The 26,170-nt window shown below is 34.6% G+C and overlaps 1 protein-coding gene across 7 annotated transcripts in view; it reads right to left on the bottom strand.

Annotated features, from left to right (window-relative positions):
• The window catches only part of Erbb4 (erb-b2 receptor tyrosine kinase 4), a 1,059,983-nt gene that overhangs the window by 312,707 nt on the left and 721,106 nt on the right, over positions 1-26,170 (bottom strand). For all 7 annotated transcript variants that reach the window (XM_058585185.1, XM_046462890.2, XM_046462893.2 and 4 more), the window contains one exon: positions 12,952-13,017. In XM_058585185.1, the coding sequence (XP_058441168.1) occupies positions 12,952-13,017 (66 nt within the window). The remainder of the gene's footprint in view (positions 1-12,951; positions 13,018-26,170) is intronic.

The raw sequence follows: 26,170 nt of genomic DNA, 5'->3' as shown, positions 1-26,170 counted from the left end.
GCTAGGGCCAATTTTCATGTCTATATCTAAATAACAGTTAAAACAGTGATGCTATAAATGTATGTTTTAAATATATAAGGAAAAACATTTTCATAATAATGCTTTTGTCTTCATAGAACACATCTGGGATTATCTGGTCAAGAAGACAACCATGTCTGCCTACAAATTAAACGAAGCATCTTTGTAGTGTTTTTCAGGCTTTTAAACTACAATTGACACTACAAATAATGTAATGTACAACATGGCTCAGTATACATATGCATGATGAGAAGTTTTGAGGGATAATATTGACTCTAATTATGTGCAAAACATTTTAATATTGTCTTTTCTATTCTACCCCAATCTGGCTGATTTTATTCCAATCTATCTTATTTCTATAAAAATTTAATGTTTGTCATGGTCCATCTGTGAAGGGATTTTACAATCCACTGACGAGTTTCAACCAGCAGTGTGAAAGCATTGCTCAATTGCATGGACAAAGGTCAAATTAGGGAATTAGAAAAATCAGTCTGAGGGCTCCTTTTTTTATATGTGCAACAAATTAACCTCCTAATGAATTCAGGAGCTTGGAGCTACTACAGATTAAATTCTCCTTTTCTGAAGTTTCAGGATCACAGAGACCACAGAAAACATTGCACAGTAGTGTCTGACCCATGCTTCCCTCCCAAATTTTGTCATTGGGACTACTCCCAGGGGTGCGTGCCTCTCATTCCCACCTCCAACACTGGAAATCTAGGGTAGTTAACTCTGTACTTCTACAGAGTAGGTGTTAAACTTGGGGCTAATGCAAAACAACCTTTATGATTTTCTTTGGCAAAATATTTATAAAAAGTAATATATCTGTAGATATTAGTAAAGAAGTTATACATTATGAATGTATTGATAAAAGACATTACCATGTCCATGATCTGGACAAACATTTAGAAATCCTCAGAAATTATAAAATATCATGTGACAATAAAGAGGGTATGATTTATTTGTTGATCTTCTCCTTCTTAAAATTCTGAAATCACATACACATTACACATTTTTTAGGAAGTATAAATAACCACAGATAAATTAAAGACAAATCATTCATTCTCTTACCACAGTAACAAATTTGGGGATTCCCATGTCCACAGCAGTATAACAGGCAAGAGATCACAAAAGTAACCCAAATGAACTCAGTCTTTAATGGGAATTTTCAAGTCCCACAAAGGGGACACATTTCTACACCCTGGAATGCTCTCATCCCTCTTAAAACTCTTTCTCACTCTCTGCAACTTGCCCCTCCAACCTGGCTCCCAGTATGCTCTATTGAAATTATTTATGAGGATTGAAGGAGATGATACATATGAAGCTGTTAGCTGAAATCCAGAACAATTTATTAAATGATAGGCAGCACCATTGATGACTATAGGAAATAAACTGGAGATGACTCCAGTTCTGACTTTACATAAGAACTGTGCTGAATCAGACAAATTACTTAAACTCTATGTGCTTCAGTTTCTTCAGGTATAAAAATTAACAACTGTACTTACTTTATGAAGCTGTTTTAAAGAACATATTATTATTAGAAATTATTAAGTTTGGAATAGTGCCTATGTAAATATTGCTGTTGGTATAGTCAAGTAATGAATGTTAATTATATTGCTTTATAACTTGGTGTTTTTCAACAAAATATTTATCACTAACATTTTGTTTAAAAAGTATTAGTATGCTTCTTTTACAAGATGTTTCAAGGTTCTAAATTACACTATTTTATGAGAGAAGCATGGTGGCACACACCTCTAATCCCATCAGAATGGGAGGTTGAGGCAGGAGGATTGTAAATTCAAAGCCAGCCTCAGCAACTTAATGAGGCCCTAAGCAAATCAGTGAGAACCTGCCTCTAAATAGAATATATAAAAGGGCTGGGTATATGGCTCAGTGTAAAGCTCCCCCAGGTTCAATTCCTGGAACCTCCCCCCAAAATTTAATAATAATAATGATAATAAATTATACTACTATGTGATATCCTCTAACTTAACCCACTTTCTAAAATGTTTATATTGTTTGCATTTGCTATTACTATATATACTGCTATAATACATAATATTTAACATACATCTTGTGTAGTATGTATTAAAATAAATTTCCTAGTCTTAGGAAATTTATATTTCAAATCTTTTGACCATAAATAATCAATTAGTCAATACAATGATGCCTACTATCTATAATCCACCAAGAGCAATTGAGATTATTCCTGTTCTCATACTGTCATTCAAACTAGAAATTACTGAACATGTGTAGTTCGTAAAAATTGTATGTTTTTGATTATAAGGCAAAGCATTGATTTATGTCTGAATTAATATTTCAAATATCACTGAAGTATTTTTAAAATACAAACTACTATTATAGTTAAAGTGACTTTTTCTTTCTTCTTTATATCTTTTATGTCAGGTTTAAAAAGACCTTCATCATTCTACAGATAAATTAAAGACAAATTATTCATTCTCTTACCACGTCACCTGTATTTTTCCCTAGTACAATCAGTTATTTTGTATTTTTTAAGCTGTTAGTCCACACTCCATGTATAATCTGTAGGCTATTTCATGCCTTTCAAATTTAATGCACAATCTACCATCATTTTTTATTTTATGTCAGGGATCTAACTTCATTTTAATCCATACATTTGACATTTTCTCCAGCACTATTAATTGATTAATCTATGCTTTTGAATATGTTTAAAATATGCCAACCTTACAAAAAAGTAAGTTTCTTTGCAAACTTTAGCTTCCACCTTGGACTTCCTGTTAGATTCTGTTGAGCAATTTCATGCTGAAACACATACACAGTGTTTCAATAATTACTACCTTCAATGTTTTAATACCTGGTGCAGAAAATCCTTTCACATAGTTTCTTTTCTTTTTTTTCCAAATGCTTGGCTCTTTAATTAAATGTCATTTTTCAGAGATACTTTAAACTATTTTTTTTTTAGTTAAAATGAAACCATTCAAAATTACTTTGATACGGTTAAAAGTATAGCTTAATTTTATAAAAGCCTTTTCATAGTATACATTATCCACCATAGTATATAATTCTTCACTCACTTAAGTTTGCTGTTCTGTTGTGAAATACAGTTGTAACATCAGAGTCTGTCTTTGTTTCTAACCCTTCTTCTCGTCCATGTTCTACTCAATGAAATTATGTATATTTTTTCCCTCACTTTAGAGAATAATAATTGCCCTGGTTAACAAGCATTCAAGCTCAAGAAATAGTGAAATCAGATGAAACCTGAAGGTATTCCTGTGATCACAATGCTCTATCAGATCTATTGTAACAAAATTCATGGGCAAAATGACTTCAGAGAAACCTCAAATAACTGTCTCCAATGAGGTAGCAATATGCAAAAATAAATTTTTAGAAAAATATTTAGGTTTATTATTTATAAACTAACATTATATGAGGACTATTTCTTTTGCAAATGCCCATGGTAATGGAGAGAAGCAGCCATGATAATATTATAAATTTTAAAATAATATATAAATTTATATTGGCCTAAGATATAGAATATTAAAATATCCTATTTAGAAATGCACATTTATTGTAATTGTCCAAATGTGACTTGACCCTGGTATGTGGCCCTGTATCAAGTCACCCCTTCTTAGTCTCTTTTGTCTCTGTGCTGCTTACTTGATTCATCCTCCAACCAAACCAACCAATTTGAAATAGAAGATATACGCCTCATATTAATGCTAAGCAGAATAGATATGTTCACTAGATTGCCAGATCCCCCAGCCATTGGGGGTGGTATGCAAGTGTGTGCATTCACAAGAATCAAATCTTACACTTCTTTCCATTTCTGTAGCAAACACTGAATTTTGCTTATCAGAAGCATGTCACATATAGAAATTTTGAAAAATTTTCTTTGATAGTCAAAGATATTTACTCTAACAGCCAATAATTTTGTTGCAAAGATATAAATAATTATGGATAAATTTCATCACTACTATAGCACTATCAGAATAACAAAATCCTTATAATGGTAGCACTTCCAGATACTCTGTCCTTCTTAAGGTGCTCTTAGTAATCTAATGTGGAATATTCACTTCTGATTTTTCTGCTTAGATTATCTACCTCTGCCATGCCCCACAGTTTGCATTCTCTTCAACCTCTCAATATCTGTATTTATGTCATCAATATCTACATAATCCATAACATGCAGGAAGACACCTGTGAAATGTGTGTGGACCAGATCTGCACTGAAGCCACTGAGTGGGAAGATCTGGTATCTGGGAACTCCCAGCAGCACCCCTGCTGATTTTGAGATGGCCCAATACATTGTGAACTCCCAGGCAGCATTGCTAAAGGTCCCAGGCAACACTGCAGGTGGGAGTGACCCCTTCCAAGCAGCCTAGCTGGTCTCCTCTATCCTGTTTTTGCAAAGAACTTTCTATGGTGCTCACTGATGGAGAGACATTGTTATATTTAATTCTGTACTCTTGGTATTATGTACATTTTTTTTAAATGGGAAAAAAAACTGTTATGAAATAACCCGTACATTTGGCAGAGAAGTTTATTATCCTAGTGTCACAGATGAAGAAGTTAACATTTAAAATATTTAACTACACCATCATGTACCGATGATCTGTGCCGATATAAATAAACCAAGCACAGGATCATTTCTTTGTTAATAGCTGCACCTGGCTGGTCAGTTGGTCCATGACTACCCCCAATCTGAAAACATATTTTTTGTGTCCAGTAGTTATTTCACAGTACTGTTTTCTTAGCTTTTATTTCTCAGCCAGCCCATCCCCCAGGAGGGGAACCCATTCCCTTGCCCACGTGGGAAGTGTGAAAGAATAACATGTATACCCTGTACACACAGCTAATCAACATGCATGTACACACACACACACACATGCTGTGCAAGGAAGCAGGCACAGAAATCAACTTTTCTCAATGCTTTCACTATGTGGATAAGGGAATTTGGGAAAACTGAAGTTCTTAAAATTAAGTTAGTTTAGAGGCACCATTGCATCTCTAGTGCCCTGATGTCGACAGTTCAATATTTTCTTTCACCTTTGCAAACATTCCTCATCTTTCTTTTGCATCCCACCCACATTATGCCCAGAGAACAGTTACAAATTTATGCAGTTCCTTTATACCCTATGGGCCCTTAGCAGGGCATTAAGCAATGTCTCAGAAATAACACTAACCTGTAACATCTAGAATAGTTATGATAAAAGTATCTCCTGTCGTTAAAATGGAAACCATTCTCTTCTCTTATACCTTTGAGGAAGTCATCAGTTTACAACAAACCTTATCAATTTAAGTGAGAATGAACAGCATATCAGTGGAGATTTTTTTCTCATTTTCTTCAAGTAAATTATTCAGTGATGGTTAGAAATGTTAAATGTGCACAAGTAATTAGTCCATTGTAATGTTTCCCTTAATTTTACAATATCTTCAGAAATTATAAATTCAAAAAAAGGAGAAAATAGAAAATAATTGAAATCAATAAGAAGGCTTATGGACATGCAAAGTTATTAGTAAAATACAAGAGTTTTAATTAAAGAAGCTGGCTTCTTACAAAGGCAGGCTGCTCTGCTGATTGATCAGGGGTGCTGGCTCAGCTCTTTCTCTTTCCCCCATTAGCTCCCCCTTGCTTTTCTCTGCTCTAATGGGATATTTACCACATCGGCACCTTCTTTTTAAACAACATTTGTTCCACAAAGACTGCAAACACAGTTACACTGCAGACAAATGATGTGTGGATGCATATATGCAAGTATAATTAGTGTATTATCTTCATAATTTGTCATTCTGATTTCAGAATCTACAGGAAACTTTTAATTATCATGGAAAAAACACTAAAATTGAGTTGCTACTTTTTTAATGAAATTTTGAGGAACAAAAATATATAATCATTTCTTCGGATTTCAAAGCAGTTCCAGATATAGGACAAATGTATGAAATTACTTACATGTATCTCTCAAGACTTTCCTAAGAATGAATAGAATTCATAAACCAGGTTAAGGATTTAAGCTTTTCCCTCCTGTGTTATTAAAAGAAAAAAACTTTTAATATATTGTCACTGTTGAAAGTAATTTTCTTCATATTCCTGAATAATGTTATAGAGGAAAACTGTAAAATAATTTCTAAGTTGCCCTAGCATATTCTATAATATCTTTATAGAAACGATGTGTAATATAAAGCATTGTCTGAAACAAGGTTTTATTTTGCTAATATAGTGATGCCCCCATTTACAATGATCTATAATAGAATAAATACACTGTCGGTATTTGTTTCTGTTCTATTTTTTAATTAAAAAAATAAGATTTTGGAATGATCTGCCTACAAAGTATATTGTAAGTAATTAGTAGTAAATTCTGCCACAAGAAGTTTTCCTTTGGTTAAAATAATGCATTAGCCTTAATCAATTCAGTGACAATTAACTGGGCAGAAGTAACGATCTATCCATTGGTCCAGTAGTGGAAACATACATGTCTTTGTTAATTTTTGTAATATAATATTTTAGTTTAGGAGACAAATAACTTTTGTAACCTGTCACCAAATGCTCCTACATTTTTCAGTTTGGAGTTAAGAAATATCATTCTTAAAGCAACTTGGCAGACTGAATAGAATATTGAGTGGTTATCAGCCTAGAAAATTCTAGTTAAAAAATATGCCACTGAAAATAATAACTATGACGACTTTTATATAAAAGGTAGGAAAAGGTTGAGAAAAGAAGGTCATATTTTCATGTATTCTTTTGTCCCTTCTCCTCACTCAAAATGCAGTGACTAACAGAGATGACACTGGGCCTGGGAGGACAAAGGAATGTGTGAAATGAAACCAGCACCCTTCCTGATAACAGTGGACTAGAGAGAGCTGGCCTGATGTTGTGCTTAAAGATAAAAAGGGACAAGAAGCATCTATTTTAAATGAGATAAGTGTGCTTCATATATCTTGCAGGAACAGAGATAACTTTGTCCCTTTAATCATTATTATTTATTTCTTAAAGCTTAGTTTCTTTCACACCTACACCTATGGAGCTCAGACTTCAGGATTCCTGTTCCTATGAATAGAGAGAGTTGTCATTCTTACCAGTAAGCCTGCTAAATAATACTTCTATAAGCTTCAGACTTCACATAGCAGATAAGTTTGTCTCCCCTGACATGACTACATTAATCCACTGAATCAATTTACTTAAGCTGTGCTGTGGAGCAATGCGGCCATGATTTAACTGAGCTTAAAAGTACTTTCAAGTTAGAGTCACTGCTTTACATGTAATACAGCTCTCACTATCGCAGACTAAGTTGTATTTTGACCCTTTGCGGCTATGTGAGAAATGTTCTTGTCAAATTTATAGGGTCAGGATGCTCAAACATCAAAAAGGAATTAAAGAGAATGAAATCAAATTGCTTCAGAACATTAGACTCACGATTAAAATAGTAAGAGTAGTACATTCGGTAAGATTCTACAGGTATCATTTAATGACTTTCATATTTAAAAAGTTCTTTAGGTTGCCAAAGATTTTGAAAAGTAATTTATTTAAATAAAAAAAAAACTTAAGATTTTAGAAATAAATAGTTTAGAAATAGCTGATGGATCCAGTTTACAGTCTGATCATTATTGAATTCTATCAAGGCACAATGACACACTTAAAGTATTGAACATGCAGTCAAACTGTTAACACTCAACCTGTACACAAAATAAGATGTATAGCGTTACTAAAATATGCTAAAATTTCACAAAATTCGACTAAAATTTCTGACTGAAAAGTTTGCATAGTGAGCCAGTATAAGCTGTCAATTTATACCACCCTTCTATTTCACTATTAAGAACAAAAACATTTTCTTCATCTCTGCTACTTAAAACTTCTGGCTCCTGCAGACCTCTCCTCAAGCTCACTGTGGTAAACAGAATCTTTGCTCCCATGTCTCTGTTTGGAGATGGCTTTAACACTCTGTACCATTGTTTGGTTGCATCCTAACCAGTCATTCATTGCCATGAACTTTGCCCCAGAGCCTGAGCCATATGTCCTTACCCCTGACTTCTCAACTTTAGTGACACAGAGGACAATTCCTAGCACACTTGCAAAGAGGGGACACCAGTGAGAAGAGGTCAGCAGTTGGATGAGTGAAATAATTTTTATTTCCTTACTTTGTTTTCCTTTGCCAAAGTGATGAACTTTTAAATACTCTTTTCTTCTTTGCCTAATATACTGAAAGTCTCAAAAAAGCATCATCCATAAAAATAAGGAAATATTTGGAAAAACATGAAGATGAATACCTCCAGAGAAGCTCACTAAAGGGAATTTATTTCAATCATTGACAAATAATTTGTAAATAAGGTGAGACTATCGCTTTCAGATCCTAAAATGCACATGTATAGGATCAATCAACAAAAGCAGAATATTATTGAAAACTTGCACAACATACTTACTGTTGCTGTTTTTTGTTTGTTTGTTTTTTAAATTGAGTCAAGGTTCAGATATAAGTTTATCTCAAGTGGGCTTCAAGGTAAGTAAGACACTTCAATTAACAAAAGAGTCATTGTGAATCTAAAGGAAGCCTAGACAACTTTAAATTTAAAAAAATTGATCATGTATGTTACTCCTCTATGGGATATATGGATGTCTCATATCACTGTAGAATCTCTGAGGAGGTTAAATTTTCAAAAAAATAAAAAATAAAAATAATTCTAAAATTCAGGTCTTTCAATAAGTTTGTCTTTTAATAGTTCCAAAATACATTTTGCCTAAGTATGCTGTGCTCTTTAAATATATATAAGTAATTCATCTTTCAGGAAGCTCAGCCAGGGAGAGAGACTGGGAGCCAATGTCAAGGGCAAGCAGCCTCCCCCTCATTCCCCAGACGCTTTTCATTCCCCAGACACTGGGTGTCAGGAGACTTCACAAGGTTCAACTGGCCCACAGGAGCTTCTTTCTCACCTCCATTCATTCAGATTTTAAATGGATTCAGTTTCCTGACATACCTCCTTTAGTTTATTATGCCATCAGCTATTATTTATTGGGTCCTTAATACATGCCAGGAAATACTTAAATATTTCAACTGTATTAGGGCTTTGAATTTCATTCTAAAAAAAGCAACCTTCTGATATGATATGTGTAATTCTCTCCATTTTATAGATGTGGTAGCTGATTTTTAAAAAGATGAAAGTGCTTGCCCATAACAGAAAGTGGAAACAACTGGAGTTTGAATCATCTGGCTGATTTCATATCCAATGCCCTCAATTACTGACTGCAGTGTGTGATTCAGTATGGGATACAGGAGACGGTACCGTCTTCAGATGCAGAACACTTAGAAATCCTCAGTTTGAGTTATGTTTAACAACCCCTTTAATCATATCCTCAGCTTTTATTTCTCCAATTGTAAAATGAGGTTAGTGATAACTGTCCTCTTTAGCCCACAGAAAATTCACTTAGAATGAAGTTTTAAATGGAAATGTTTTTATAAACTATAAAGGTCATTGCTAATGTATATTACATTAAAATTCATACTTGTATATATTTGATACATGTGCATGTTGAATTTAAGTCTGACAGACTGTGGAATAGGCACAGTGATCATTAACTGAGTGTTAGGTTATACTGAACTTAATTTCTATGTAGAAATTTCAGATAAATTAAATGATTTTGTGTTTGATACTTTGATATAGAAATTATGGTTTGAAAATTTTCATAGACAAGACTTCTTCCCAATCCACTTGATGGCAAGTAATAAACTCTACTATATGTCTAGAAGAAATAGCATTTGGTAAGGTATCTATGGATAGAAGTGTACCTGTTCCTCGTGAATGCCAGAGTACCAGGAGGCAAAAGTATAACTTCTCCATTTGCATTGTACAAAGTACATGTAAAATGAGACAAAAATGAAATTATTTGATTACTTAAATTCTTTTAAATATTTATAATTTTAAATTATTTATTATTTAATTATTTTATTTATTTCCACATTTTTTATTTGTTAATAGCCTTATTGAAAGTATTACTTCTAATAGTGTTATTATGTACGACTTCTAATCTAGAGGAGATGATATAGACTTCTTTCTCCCTGCCCACTGCATTCAACTGTAAACTCTGAAAAGAGCGAAAGAGGTAACCTCTGGCAAAGGAGAATTTCTAAAGTGTGGTAGGAGGAAGGCAGTCAGATTTTGGACCTAGCACTGGAGGAACAATACAAGGATTCTTAATCCACCTCCTCCCAAAGAGAAGAAAGAGATGTTTATCCACATCAGTGTTTCCAAGTGCCCTCATCCCCTGGAAGTAATTTCCTTAACAGCCATTGTGTCCCACCCAAACTAGCCGCCCACAGCAAAGGAGCTCTGATTCCTCTGCAAAATAAAGCAGGTAAGTCTGCAACAGCTTATTCTCTGCTTTGACAACTCAGAAGTGTTTTTTTCATGAAAGACTGGAGATCCTTACACACTTCAGTAATTCCCATGGTTACTTGTCACTTCATTACAAAACAATGTGATGAGTCTTCATTATTTTAGAGATCTGGACTTCTTACAATTGGCCACATCAGTGTCATCTCAGCATTGTGCACTCCTTGGTTTTGACTTCTCTGCTATTAAAACATTATCTCCAAACATTGTAATGAATGAAATTCACACGGCAGTCTAATCTTACTTTAGAATCCTGTTTAAAACATTCTTGTCAAAACATTCCTGCCATAAAATATTGTTTCTATTAAATAAGTTAATTTAAATCTAAACTGAGATACTATTTTTCATCTAACCCTGTGACAAAGACCCAAAAGATGGATAATGTACTGCTTTGTCCAGGGAATAGGGAGACGGGCAATCACACACATTTCTCTTGGCAAAGGTAATTGTTAGCAACCACAACAGAGAATAAGATCTCTGTGGTGGTGATCTCTATCAAATTGCAAATACACCTATCTTTGACCCTACAAATGCCATTTCTAAGAGTACTGCAAATAATTCATACACATAAGGACAGGTTGAAAAAACAATGGCAGTATAATCACTCCCAATGGCCCATTTGTTAAAGATTTGGTCCCCACTCCTGGTGCAATCAGATGACAGCAGAACATGTAAGAGGTGGGGCCTAGTGGGAAACTTTAGATTATTGGGGGTGGCCCTCAAAGGCCACTTCCAGGCCCAGGCATTTTCTCTTTGACCCCACCATGAAGAGAACAGTGACATACAGTCTTGTAACAGCCAACAGGGCCAATCACTCCTGGAGTAAGAACTATAAAATTATGAGCAAAATAAACCCATTCTATTTTATAAGTTTATTATTTTGGTATTTGTTACAGCAACAGAAATAACACACAGTACAACATGCAAAGCCTGCTAATATCTGAGTAAAAAGGAGTGGGATATGTGTACATATTTCCTTGAGTATGTGTAAATTGTCTTTGAGAAGAATATACCAAAATTACCAATAATAATTATTGCCTATCTATGGTAGCTAAGGGACCAAAGAGAGACACAGGTAAAAAGGTACCTTTTACTTTATTCAATTATATTTTATGAATTTTTAATATGACATTGCTCACAAATTTTAAAAATAAACTGAAGAAATAATTTTCTATTGAAAATATATCATCTTTTACTTCTTCCTTTGGTGCTTGAAATAAAGCAATTCTTTTTGTCTTTTTTTTTTTTTTTTTTTTTTTAATTTTTTATTGTGGGTTGTTCAAAACATTACAAATTTCTTGACATATCATATTCCACACTTTGATTCTAGTGGGTTATGAACTCCCACCTTCACCCCATACACAGATTGCAGATTCACATCAGTTACACATCCATTGATTTACAAATTGCCATACTAGTGTCTGTTGTGCTCCGCTGCCTTTCCCATCATCCACCCTCCCCCCTTTTTGTCTTTTTGTTGTTGCTGTTATTATTATTGTTATTCAAACAGAATCTAGCAAAACATCATGAACTGAGACAAATTAAAAATCTCTAAACTTTCATTCAATAATTTAACAAGCTTCCACAATATATAATATTTGTATGTAAAAATCTCCAACAATATTTTCTGTCTTCTATGCTCATAAAGTAATATTTACTATTGTCACAATAGTGCTTTTCAAATAATATTCTAGTCATTGTTATTGCAGCAGGAAAAACAAGTATTTGCCATTTGTACAGGGCATTTTGTTTTCCATTTATTTTATTTTATTTATTTATTTTGAGTACCAGGGATTGAACCCAGGGGCGCTTAAGCAACTGAACCACATCCCCAGCCTGTTCTTTTACATTTTTTTTTTTTTAAATTTTGAGACTGGGTCTCTGTAAGTTGCTCAGGAGCTTGCTAAATTGCTGAGGCTGGCTTTCAAATTGTAATCTTCCTGCCTCAGCTTCCCCAGCTGCAGAGATTACAGGGGTATGCCACTGCACCCAGTTGTTTCCATTTTTAAAGAAACCATTTATACCTAAGATTGATGAAAGCTCCTGGGGTTAAAATGGCTTATGACTTTAAGCACGATGAAAATATTAGATATTTGTCTCTATACTCTGTGTGGTTTGATTTTAAATGCCTGAGCAATGAGGTTAGCATCATACCTATCTTACCTAATGATTAGTTCAAGAAACATACTCTCAGAGCAAGATTTATGTTAACAATAGGGAATCTACATGCATCCCTCACTTAGTTTATAACCCCTGTGCCTAGAATAGTGCCTGGAATATAGCAGGTACACAGTATACTTTTTGCCCTTTATTTTCCTATCAATGAATGGTAATATAACTGCTTGGGAAAAGTACTGAAATATCTGTTTTACCTAAAGTTGAATTAATATAATTTTGCTCACATTTTGGATTGTGTACTTCTACTGACATACAAATTTTGAAGTCTAACTAATAGCAACACAGTAATGTTCTGAAATGATTAACCTAGAAACTTCAAACAAATGTAAGAAGCAACTACATATTATGTTTCATTTGACCATCTCAAACATTATTTTTATACTACTGAGTACTTACAGGTCTGACAATGATTTTCTGTTGGTCCCCAGCATCGGCCAGTACAGGACTTATGGCAACGTCCACCTGCAGAAGAGGAACAAGGAGGAAAGAAGGTCATGTACGTTTTAATCTTTCACTCCTGGATGAGGAGGGAATGCCCAAGGACATATCCCTGCTCTTTAGGAAAATTTTATGTCATACTAGAGTTGAGGCCTAGTGCTGAAAATGCTCACTTAAGTAGCAAAGCTTGAATGTTCTATCTTTGACTCTACAAATGCCATTTTAAGAATACTGGAAATAATTCATACACATAAAGACAGATTGAAAAAAACAATGGCAGTATAATCACCCCCATGGCCCATTTGTTAAGTATTTGGTCCCCACTCCCAGTGCCATCGGATGACAACAGAACATGTAAAACTGAAGTACAATCTTCTGGTATTCAAAATACTCTCAACATTTTATATGAAAAAGAAACAAATATGTTTGCAATATTTCCCAGAAAGTCAGAAGTAAATTGTTATATTAAATAAATTTCACTTTGTTGAAGATTTTTGTTGTATTGATCTCTTCTACTTGGTATAATTTCAAAAGTTCACAGCTTACTGATTCCAATAGATATTACAAATTAAGTTAATTGTTAAAAAGAAATCAAGTTTATGAAAGCGAGAATATATTCTTTGAAACACATGACAAAACATCAGAATAAAAGGCAAAATCAAGCATTTAAAAGAGCTAATTTTTTTAGAAAACAATTTCAGTTATTCAATACATGCTTTTAAAATTGTTATATGCATTTTTGAATATTGGCCTTTAACTCTTGTGGTGGCTCTTAAGCTACAGTGAATATCGGCCTCAACAAACATAGTTGTCCCACAGAGAAATCCCCATAAGGACTCAAAAATAAAAATATTAGCTAGAGGCAATCAGGTAAAATAACTTTGTGTGAAGCTGGTTTCTGAATTTCATTCTAAATTTAAGCACATGGATTATTTTTAGAATGGAAAGTACACATGAAAGTTGATGAAAGACTAGCTGTTCTGTAACAAGCTTCCTATTAAACCTCTCTTAGCTTTCAGGTATTAACTGTGAATTCAAAGAGAACTATATTATAAAAATTATCAAATAGAGTTTACCAAATATTTCCATCTTCCCTTGATACGTGGTTTTCAAATAATCAGCTTGAACATTCTTACTGCTTAGAGGTTTATTTCCTTTGCAGTGAAAGTGCCTGAGTGATCCCACATGATAATGACCTTCAGAGTTATAATACAGATTCCGCAGACACTTTCTCTGATTGACCTCAGCCTGGCCTGATGGTCTGCCCTCAGAAGGGAACTGTAGTGTTTCCAAATGAATACAATGCTCAGGATCAGTTCAAGTCATCTTTTTAAAAGTATGGGGATCCTTGCTACAGCAGAGTTTATTTAAAGCAGTTCTGTCTGTGATCGCTGCTACTGACATCATCAGTGTATAATATCCTGTCACTCTGCCATCTGTTTATTTAGATCTAAACACATTATAACTACATAATGCAAGCTCATTCTAGTTGACAGGAAAAGGACTCCATCTGGCCTGAACAATATAACTTTAATCAGTGATAATGATAATTATTATTAAAAACTTACTGGAGTTCCTTTGTACCAAGCCAATAAATCTAAATTGATTTATACCAGCGGAAATTAGAAAGGACTGTGAGACAAACTGGGAAGCAAGGAAAACTTTCTGAAGAACCAAACTTTTTTATGAGAAAATATCTAACATTAATATGCCTTCTTAGATGTGTTGAAATCCTTTGAATCTATTCACCAAGTGGTCTGTAAATTGAAGATATCTGAAGCAAAGAATGACCTGTCACTTATCTATGACTTCTTTAATTGTGTTTGAGCTATAAAATAGTTAGAATTCTGACCATAATGAATAAAGCTATCTGGAAGGAAAATAAAAGAAAGGAAAAACAGAGAAACAGATAAGATACATTAATAAAATATATTTTAATATACTCAATATTTATTTTGGGGGAGGGTTACATTTTTTTGACTTTTTATTTATCAAGTTTCAATTCACCACCCGAATTCAGGCTCCCAGATTTCGCATAAAAAGGCCCATAAATATGTATGATGTTTATGTTTGTTTCTACTAGTTAAAATAAATGCATTTTTTAAAAAAGGTATATTTCTTGAAATATTGTTCATGTTTTTTTTGACAAGGTATCAGAGTCAAGCTCACTATTTGGAAATGAGTGACACAGAATGTACACCCCAAACCTTAACCCTGTCTGCTTGCTGCTGTGAGATTTTCTTCAGTAGTTTTTATTTCTCATCTGTATTTCAACAAAAATATTATTACTGGTATATAAGGAGGCCTTCAGCAGCTGCTTCTCTTCCTGGATTTTACAGAATCTTCTATTCCTTCCATATACTTTGGGAACTAAAAGAAGATAGATGTTCCCTTAGTCTACACATTTCAGAATCCATTCCTACCAATACATTGGAGGGGTTTGACTGGCATGTGCTTCTATAAACTGTTGCTTGGCCTGCCCTACCTTGATTTAACTGTCTTCCTGGAGCTTTGACTCTTTTGGAATCTGCCCAGGGACTCAGTTCAGCTTTGATCTTCAAAATGGTACAATATATGATACATTAGTATCAATACTATTTTCATCAAGTTGTTGTAATAACTAAATATCACAATATCTGAACATAAATCTCTGTCTAGGGATTGTCAGAATTCACTCTTTACTACACTTTCAGACCTGCCATCTTAATTTGATACTTGTGGATAATTGGCCAGTAAAGTCCTATAAAATATTATAGTTAAATGACTTAAATTTTTTTTAGCCCTTTGTTTTCATCATTTCTACCGCACAAAAGTATCAAAGAGATGATGGGGTAGAAAAACTTACTGTTTCCATAGTAATTATCTGTCTAGCATAGGAACAACAACAATTTCTACTAGCTTTGCTTCCATCTATCTCCTCATAATTACTCCGTAAGCACCTTCATTGTTCTGTGTATTAGGTATGATGTTAAATATTATAGATAAAACATTGAGCTGAAACAGACATGGCTACCATCCTCAGAGAGTTTAGAATTAATTCCACATCATACTGAAAGGGAAAATTTTTGACTATTATGTATTTCATGTTTATTATCCATGGGACTAAGAGGAAAAGCCAGCAAATCTACATTTTAACAGCATTCTAACTCAGGTAAGAAGAGGTAGACAAGGCCACTTTCAGTGAGATCATCCCAATGTAATGCCTAGGGCTTAGAATTCGGCTATATTCTTAGCATAATGATTTATCTTTGCATCATCTAGAATGAGATTGTCCCTGAGTATTTCAGTGAAGAGGACAGTTATGGAGTCTGAAATGTCCCTTATTTGTCTCCTAACAGATATAAATGTCCAATTTCTTTTTTTTTTTGTATTTTTTTTATTTTTACTGAACCCAGATATACTTTACCACTGAGCTACATCCCCAGCCCCCCTCTTTGTTTTCTTTTTTTATTTTGAGACAAGGTCTCACTAAGTTGCTTAGGGCTTCACTAAGTTGCTTAGGGCCTCACTAAATTGTTGAGGCTGGCTTTAAACTTGCAACTCTCTTGCCTCAGCCTCCTGAGCCCCTGGGATTATAGGCGTGTGCCACCACACTGGCTCAATGGTCCAATTTCTTATTGAGGGCATTTTTCCTTCCCTCTGTATACAGTATTTTCTCTCTCTCTCTCTCTCTCTCTCTCTCTCTCTCTCTCTCTCTCTTTTTTTTTGTGGAGGAGGGGTGGTACCAGTGATTGAACTCAGGGGCACTTGACCACTGAGCTACATCCCCAGCCCTATTTTGTATTTTATTTAGAGACAGGGGCTCACTGAATTGCTTCGTGCCTCACTTTTGCTGAGGTAGCTTTGTGTGATCCTCTTGCCTCAGCCTCATGATTCTCTGGAATTATAGGTATGCACCCCTGCACCCAGCCAGTATTTTCAATAGCCCTGATTTCATGAGGAAAATAGACCACACATGTCAAGATAATTTTAGTGTAAATTAGTTTTATGAACTACTTATCAAGGCATAGGTTTTATAAATAAGGACTAAAAAGAGGAAAACTCAACAGATATTAGAGTATAAAAATGGGAACAGTATTTTGGGACACTGCCACTGCTATACAAATCTGTCCATTTCACTGTCTCAACCTGTTATATGACTGTTTTCCATTGTTTATTTAAATAATTCTCTTAAAGCTATGTGAAAAAATATGCCACTTTTTTCCCTTAAAAATGAAGAATCTGACATTTCCATATGGCGTAGTGAGAGCAGAGCTATTTAAATTAATATCTGGTGTCATTATGATTCAATCAAAGAGATAAAATTTTTTAAAAAATAGAATTTTAAACCAATATTTCTGTTTTGGTAGTAACTATATTAATGTTTAAAATAAATGCTGATGATTCCATACTAGCATTATTTCAATACACAAGCAATCCCCCTCTGCTTTGACAATTATTCATCATGGAGTTAGCAAACAGGATTAAGTTCATCTTTTATTCTTGTCCAGAAGATGTTACTAAAAATGTAGCTTTTGCATTCCTTTTTAGAAAGTAGAGTCCTTGAGCTGCTTTTATGTTTTCAAGAATCATAAATTCATGCTAGAAGTTTTGCTTGTTTGTGTGACCGCCTGACAGGAGAGATGAGATTCAATATCTACCTCTGTAATGCTTTCTGCAAGTAATATGCCAAGAGAGTTGAAGAGTTACAAAATATGAAGTCACTGGCAACTGTAAAAGATTATATCCTAACCCTGCCTCTAGCTAGAGGCAGTGCAGTCATATCCCTGGATTCTTCTTACAATCCTTTTAAAAACAGGCACTGTTGACCTCTTAAAATGGCTTTTATTGGGGAAAGAAGTGAGAAAATAATATCTTTTTCATGAGCATATAATTCAAAAGAGGGAATGGAACATTTACAGAAGGCTGACATTAAACTAGTCCAGACTCTTGGTGGGGGGATAAAAAAATGAGGAAGTTGGTGTCCTGCCCTCTTAGAGCTTTCAGGACACAGGAAATAGAGAAACAAGAATGTAATCTTCATAAATCATAAAATGTAGTAGAACATAGGTATGCATTAAGTGGAGAGGAAGGAATTGAGAAAGACTCTGCAGATATGATGCCCACTTTGTCCACGAGAGAAGAAAGAGTTTTCCAGGCCCAAGGATTAACCCAAGCAGTGACACAAAGGCCTGGATGAGCACAGCTCTTTGCCACCGTAATATACAGTTTACAGTCTCTTGAGGACAATTTGCAGGACTCATAGCAGCTGGGGTTTGAGTTTACAATGGGAGCTGGAAGCCTCCCATGAAGTTTGGAGTTCACTCCGCACAGGTGTTACGAAGTTGGCCAAGGTTTTGGGGCATTGAAATGATATGATTTGACTGGCAGTATAGACAATGGTTTTGTGTCATGGTTCCCAAAAGTTAGTATTGACACTTGAGTGGCTTGTGCAAGATGCTGGTTTTATAGTACTGGGTGAAGTACTGTGCTACGGATTCCTGATGCTGGTAGATCCAAAATGAGAGAGTGTAAAGAGATTATGACTTGGCATATAATTCAAAACTTGGTTAGCACCCTGGCTACATCTTGAAACAATATTTAAGTGTTAGATGTGATCAGATGCTGAGTAGTCAAACTCTCAGACTTGGTGTTGAGATCTAACAGTCTCTCATATCCCAGTGTTTATTCCTTAATTTTTGGACAAATTTCTATCAAATTGTACTTTTTACTCAACAACACTCAGAAATACATAGATCTTACTCAAATTTAAATTATTGTAAACCACTCATATAATCTCAATAGGGTTCCAGCAATGACATTAGTAGGAGTTAATGACATTATTGTAATGTGGAGTTGCTCTTCTGTATCACATGTTCATAGTTCCCTTGTTCCTCCCTGACAGTCCCCATTGTCCTGTGTTTATTCATCCCCCACTTTTGTTATGTAAATTGACTTTACTTTTTCTTTCAGTCTCAATTCAATTTTCCTATCTTTCCTCTTACTTTGAAAGTTTATTATTGAATAGAAACTTTAACTTTTATACATTTTGATTGTCAGAAAAAGATGAGCAGGTATTTTCACTTGCTTTGGAAGATAAAGTTAATTAAAAAAATATATTGTTGGAAATTTTCATTTCATTATACATTTAATAAGGTTTAGTAATTCAAAATATTTTAAGTAGTTATTATACTGAAACAAAAATTGGTATTGTGGACTTTGTTAAACTACATTATTCTAAAGATACCATCATGTTATTCAGTCAAGCAATCAATGGTACAAGGATTTAGAAAAGCATATGTACTCATATGATGAAGACATATTTTGAGCAGAAGTGTGAAGTATATCAAATTTAGTCTGCAACACTTCTATTCATCCTACCACAGGGTCCCAAATCCCTACTGTGATTCAATAACTGCCAGAGTACACAATATCTTCCCCAGCACCATCTCAGATAGAGCTTCAGAAGGGATAGCTAATGGACAGACCAGTTACTGTGGCACAGAGATTTGCAAAGGTTGGAAAGGACTAAGCCCTCTGTAAATTGTCATTCTTCCTAAGCCCATCTGGACATATAGATCAATCCCAAGGAAAAATAAAAATGGCAGAAATCCCAGGAGTAGAAGAATGGCCAGGTAGAATAAGGTGGAAAAATCTGTGCCATTGTCCCAAACCTCTCAAATCATGAATAGAGGCAACCAATTACTCTATTAGCATGTTAAGCTTAGGGTCTATTGTCATGTATAGATTCAAGTGGAATAGCCAGATCAACACAATTTCCACACTCAAAACCAAAATTGATAATAATATACTTAGAACTGAAGATTGTTGATCATTGATTTTATCTGTAGACTCCTGTGATCCTAAGAATCACTAATAAAAGTAATCTAATGAATATTATGGCAAAGACAAAATAGACATAAACAGATTAAAGGAATAAGATTTCTGAATGAATGCAAAGATCCATGATATTACTATCCTAGATATACTATACTCCTACCAACACGCATTCAAATTCCTTTAAGTTACTACAACCAATAGAAATGAACTTCAGTGAGAATAATATTAAAGGATCCAAATACTTTTAGAAAAGTCATGCTACTAATAACATGAAGTGACTAAAAACTAGAAGAAAAAACAAAGTTTTTCCTGAGAAAACAAAGATACACACACACACACACACACACACATGATGTCAAATTTTATAACAAATCAAGCAATTAAAAAGCATTAATTTTCATTTTATAACTGTTAGTACAATGTAGAATATAAGAATTTAACCTACTATAGAATAGATTTAGCTTCAATTGATGTCAAATGCATTTCTGCACTATAGATATGAAATCTGAACAAATTGAAATACCCTACCAGCAGACTTATTGAATACATTAAAATGTGTCTGCTGCTTGCAATCAACAGCAGCAATAATAATAATACTTACTATGAACACTCCAAGGGCCGCTAAGAGCATCTAGGGGCATCCTTCAGAGTATAATCTGTCTACATGATACCCCTTACAGGTTTAAATTTGCAACCTGTTCAGCCATATGTGGTGGGATATTGTAAGCATTTCACCTACATTAACTCATTTAATTCTTGTACAACCCTAACATCCTACAAAATTTGTATCTATAGCCCAGACAATGTGGAATGCAAGCTTGTGCTACCATCTGCTCACAGAATTTCTCCACCTGCATGATTATAGGCATTTGAACATTTTTATGTCCAAAATTGAATCACTGGTCTTCCCACCCCATCAAAACATTATCCCTATAAAGACTGTCCCATCTCAGTCAACAGAAGCTCAATCCTTCCAAAAGCTCAGGCCAAATATTTGGATTTATCCTTAGCTCCTTTTTTTTTTAATTTCACAACTTGGATCTAAATTCATTAATATATCCAATTGTCCTCAACTTCAAAATGTGTGTAGTATTCAATCATTTCCCACTATCTGCTTCATTTTCATTATGATAAACCATAATCATGTCTTGCTTAGATTAATTAATCTTGCCTGATCTCCTAGCTTCCTCTCTGGCTCCTTTACAATATCTTCTCAATATAACCATAGTGATCTTGCACCATATCAAAATTCAGAAAAATATAAAATAAAAATTATTCAGAAACAATTGCACTGTTTTTTTGTTTTTAAAGTATATATTGTTTTAAAATAATACCTTATATAATTTTGTGATTTATTTTCACTTTACATTATATCTTAAACATTTTTCAGACACATTAAGCCAATGTGATTTTCATTTCTTTCAGTGGATTTACCTTCTATCATATAGACATTCCACAATTCAATGAGCTATTTTGTATTACAAGGTATTTTTGTTGGAGAATATAGGAAATTGATATATATATTTTTAAATAAAAATTAAGAAAATATTTCTAATTTCATGCCTATTTTTTTCAGAAGATTCATAGTTTGTTGAAGATGATTTGGATATAATAATTTGACCATGTCTTTCACTATATCCTCCTTGAAAGCACTGTTGGGACCTGGGGTAGCTGTAGAGAATGGAGATGAGTGTCACATATATCAGAACAGGTGATGAAAGGATTTATGTACTGGCTCCAGCTGAGTGCCAGAGGTCTCTGTACACATCTATCATATTTGACCTTTTCATCACCAAGTTGGATAAAACATTTGAAATATGCTAGCCATATTTGCAAATGACATAAACTTGAAAGGGGGTAGCAAATGTTCTTAAGTAGGATAGTATTCAGACTTAAAGGGGATTTGATAGATGAGATGATAAACCAAAACTAAAAATGTAAAGTTCAATAGCATCAATGTAAATCCCTGAATTTGTGTTTCTAATCAATAATTCACATAAATACCCACAGATACACACGTATACACAAAGTCTGTCTGGATGAGACACGTCAGAATTTCAATTATCACTCTGCTATTGAGTGTGTTATTCCTTAGGCAGGTTAATTAACTTCTCTCACTGTTTTTGCTTTGGTCTTTGTATTGAAGTGTTCGCCTTAGGCCAACACCACCCTGCACTATGCCATCTAGACAACACTATCCACCTCGTCTCCCTCACTGTATAGTCTCATATTTATCAGACACATTCTGCACAGTGGTTTATGTGTTTTACACATCTCATTGAATTTGCAACATAAGTGCATTCATTACTTGCCTTATTCCAAAAGTAAGAAAATGGAAAGAACTTTTTAAGTGGAGCCAGAGAATTGTCCTTTATAGTATGTCAGCCCTTCTTTATGCATAGCATGCTCACTAGTCAAAAATGTTTGCTCTAACCCATTTTTTTCATTTCTAATTGGCAATTACTTTGATTCTACTACTTGTTTATTAAAGCACAGCAGTAAATGGGTCTAAAATAAATGTCAATTAAATATAAACACATTTTAGTATTTGGCATGTATTTCCAAAGGAGAATGTGATAGGAAATTAGAGACCACAGTTTAGAGAAACTAAAATTGTCAAAATACTATTGAGTGCATAACCAATTTCAATACTGTCAACGGCTTTTCTAAGTCTTCATAAATGAAACACTTAGAGAAGCAAGTGCTGGTAAAAAGTAGAAAATACAAAATTTTACTAAGTGCTGGTAAAAAGTAGTAAACAGTAGCTTTGAAATCATTTTTTAAATATACCTTTAGTCTCCATTATTTATCATTGTTGGGATCTGAACAAAGAACTACGTAAGAGCTGACTTTCCTCATTAATAAAATACAGCTGATGGCACCTACTTCATACATGGGATAGATATCATTAAGTGGAATAACATAAAACTCTGGCAAGTAATAGCATAAGTCAATGTTAGCTCCCTTCTCCTTCCACCGCAACACTGTATATAAAAATATAGGAAAGCAAAGAGAAATAAATAGATGGAGAGACTAAGAAGAAATTATATGGCAGATACATCACATATTTTGAATACAGAAATATTTACAATAGGTTGAAACGATGAGTAGGGTACTATAGGTCAAGTAATAGAAAGGCAGGGAGGTGTCATAAGTAGGGGCTTTGGCAGTTTGGCAAATTAGGATAAGTGAGTAAGCAAAAGTGTTTGCCTGCTTTGAAAAAGCACAAAGAGCCCCAGCCTTAGCAAGAATAAGACTTAGAATCCATCCAGTGATACTCACTCTGTGACTGGAACTTTACTGTCTTGCAAACTCCAAGTAGGTGCACATGAAGGGAAAGAAAGGGCACAGGGGGTGAATTTCAAGGTATGTTCAAGAGAGGGAGACAAAGCCCAGGATGGAGTCAACCTTTAGATGAATAGATAGACGTTCGTCAAGCTGGGGTCTCAGCTTACTCCATGGCCTTTGTCTGTAAGATTGCTAGTCAACTTTAATGGATTCTTGAGCAGCTGTAACCACCCACATGTCCATTTTCTGAGAGCGGTGTCACACTTGAGAAATGTGACTCAACAGGCAAAACATAAACCAAAGAAATTTACTCCTTTCAAAGGGACATTAAATGGGATCCAAAGCATTGCCTATGGCAACAGCTGTAATCTTCTTCTCTGAAGTCTGTTACTCACCACCTCTCCAACCCCAAGCTGTCTCTCTTCCTGTTCTCCTGTCATGAAACTCCCACCTTCTACTCGTAAACCCATTGTATCATTATGTGAGTAATGAATTCAGACATTCTCTCCAATATATTTTTTATTCCATTTGGCTCTCTGGTATAAATAATTTTCTCCCCACTTATGCATCCTGAATGTGCCTAACAACCTAGGAATAATTTGTGTTTGTGTGTGTGTGTGTGTGCGTGTGTGTGTGTGTGTGTGTGTGTAGGATGCAGGACAGTTTGATGGGATGAAAGGATTAGGGAGACAGAATGTTTGAGAAGGTGAGAAGGAAAAATTGTGAATATTCCTATTTGTTATCCTTGTCCTTCTCAGTCCGCAGTTCTTGAGGAGCAATGTACTAGCTCCATTTCCCCCATGAGCATAAAGAAACGGCTATACCCTATGTATAGGACAGTCTCCACAGGTTGTCTATTTTCATCCACTTTCCACCTGACAGACCCAAGGATAGACATATCTCCTCTCCTCTATGAATTAATAAGAAGTGGATGTTATCATGAGGAAATTGAGGTGGACGAAATTATTACAAGTTCTTTAAAGGAAAGAACCATTTCTTCTCCACATACTCAAAACACAGTAGACTTCTCAGATTGAATAAAGCAACATTTCTTCTACTAAGAGACCCATATTTTCACACCATCACACTAACAACAGTTTCTTCAACCCTGAGTAAATTTCGAAAGGTCTTATAATGTCTGTGGTTTGGGACTTTATAACTATGGCTGGGGCCATTAATCTTGAGGCCTCCCTTTTTTTTTATTATATCTGAGATTGAGACTGAGTTTTTGTTACAGATTGCTAGCCTGTACCAGCTAGTTGCAGAGATGAGACATCACTGAGACAGATAACAAAGAAAAATGGGTAGCAAATTGGAAAAGATTAGGTAGCAGCTCTGCAGTACTATATTAAACAAACTCTTTTGAGGTATGGCAGCCAGAAGTCTCACCTTGTGTGACTTCCTTTTTTTTTCTCTCCTTCCCTTTCTTTCTCTCCTCCCCCCACTTCCTCCTCCGCCTCATTTGTGTGCAAGTGTATCTCTCCAAGTTTTCACACTGAAATAAAAGTAACCCACATTAACAAATAGGGGTGCATTTCTAAAATGCCATTGTAAGCCTGAGGAATGAAAATGTGATTTTAACACTGATGGAGGCTAAAAGAAAGTGACCCAAAAGAAATTAAAGTAAATAATAAACCAAAAATGTCTTGGTGTAGAATGTTTTTATTAATTCACCTTTAAGTTCATACACAAAACCCAAATTTCAAGGATAATGGATTTATAATATATTTTTATAACCCAAGTCCATCAACGAGCTATTTCAGTAGAATTTCTTCTAGATATACAAGTAGACTGATTTTGAAACTAAATTATCATTTACAGAAAAAAAGAGATATGATGTGCAAATCACTACATATACAATATACATTCATTGTATTCTGTTGCAAACTATTTATGACTAAATATCAGTCCAACTACCTATCATTCAGCCCTAGTTTTTTTTGTTTTCTGAAAAAATATTTTTGCCTTGTAATCATCCAACATGAAAGCCCTTCAAATAGAATAAAAATCCTTGTCAGCTAACAATATTAAAGTATCAGTTATAGCTCAGAAATATTGAAAATTTGTTATATGCACAGTATGGTTCTAAGAAATTTATTTCTCATGGCATCCTTTGAAGGGAATCCTACTACAGATTGTGAAAATGAGGCCAGATATGTTTAATAACTTGCACAAGATTACCCAAGTAAGTGATGAACCTGGGTTTGGAGCCCATGCATATTAGCTCTAGAATTAACACCCTTAACCAACTCAACCAAATATGTAATTTTTGTTAAAAGATGCAGCAATGGTGCAGTCATTTGAGATAAAGAAGGAAAGAACATCCAAAACAGATTATAACACACACAGGAAAATTAGCTCATTGTCACTGTAAGACCTGGTTTCTGTTGGAGTTAGTGCAAATACTGCAGTTCATTAGATTTTTGAAAGCCAGGAAACCCTTAGGCAAGGATATTGAATGAGACACTTATTCAAATCACTTAGGAAATGACTTATATAGCATTTGAAAGATGATCTGGGGTTTCATGTCAAAATCTTTAATGCATGTGATGAATGAGCAGAGTTTATCCAATGACAATGGGCAGGGTGGAAGGTGCCACAGATAGATGGTGGAAACCTTAGAGAAGCCACCTCACTCCCTATGCTCAAGAGCAAGCTGGTGGTTATCAATGATGATGGGAAGTTGAGAAAAGGCAGAAAAATATTTAGGGTAGGACACAGAATAGTGATATTTTTATAGGAGGAACAGATTTCACTTATAAACACTAAAAGTAATGAAAACTAATATTTGTGGATCAATTCTAATGGGGCAGGCACTTTTAAAAAATATCTTTATCATTTTCCCAATTCACTCTCATGTGAGAAAAATGAGGAACAGAGAAATAAAGCAATTGCAGTCAGAGACCCACGTAGTTGGTTCAAGCTGAATGCAGACCTTGCTTTCAGTCACTAGGCTCCCCTTCAAGGTAAAAATAGAGGAGTCACTGAGCAGAGGTGAAGATTCAGGAGCTTTGCCTTGGAACAGGGTCAGGTAAACTGTTTTGGTAGGGAAGATAAGGACCAGAGAGAA

This window comes from Marmota monax, unplaced genomic scaffold, assembly GCF_021218885.2.
Source record: "Marmota monax isolate L192 unplaced genomic scaffold, Marmota_monax_Labrador192_F-V1.1 WCK01_AAM20220418_F8-fsc00136, whole genome shotgun sequence".
Classification (NCBI taxonomy): domain Eukaryota; kingdom Metazoa; phylum Chordata; class Mammalia; order Rodentia; family Sciuridae; genus Marmota; species Marmota monax.
The sequence above is the reverse complement of the archived record's forward strand: the minus strand, read 5'-3'. Positions and strand labels throughout refer to the sequence as shown.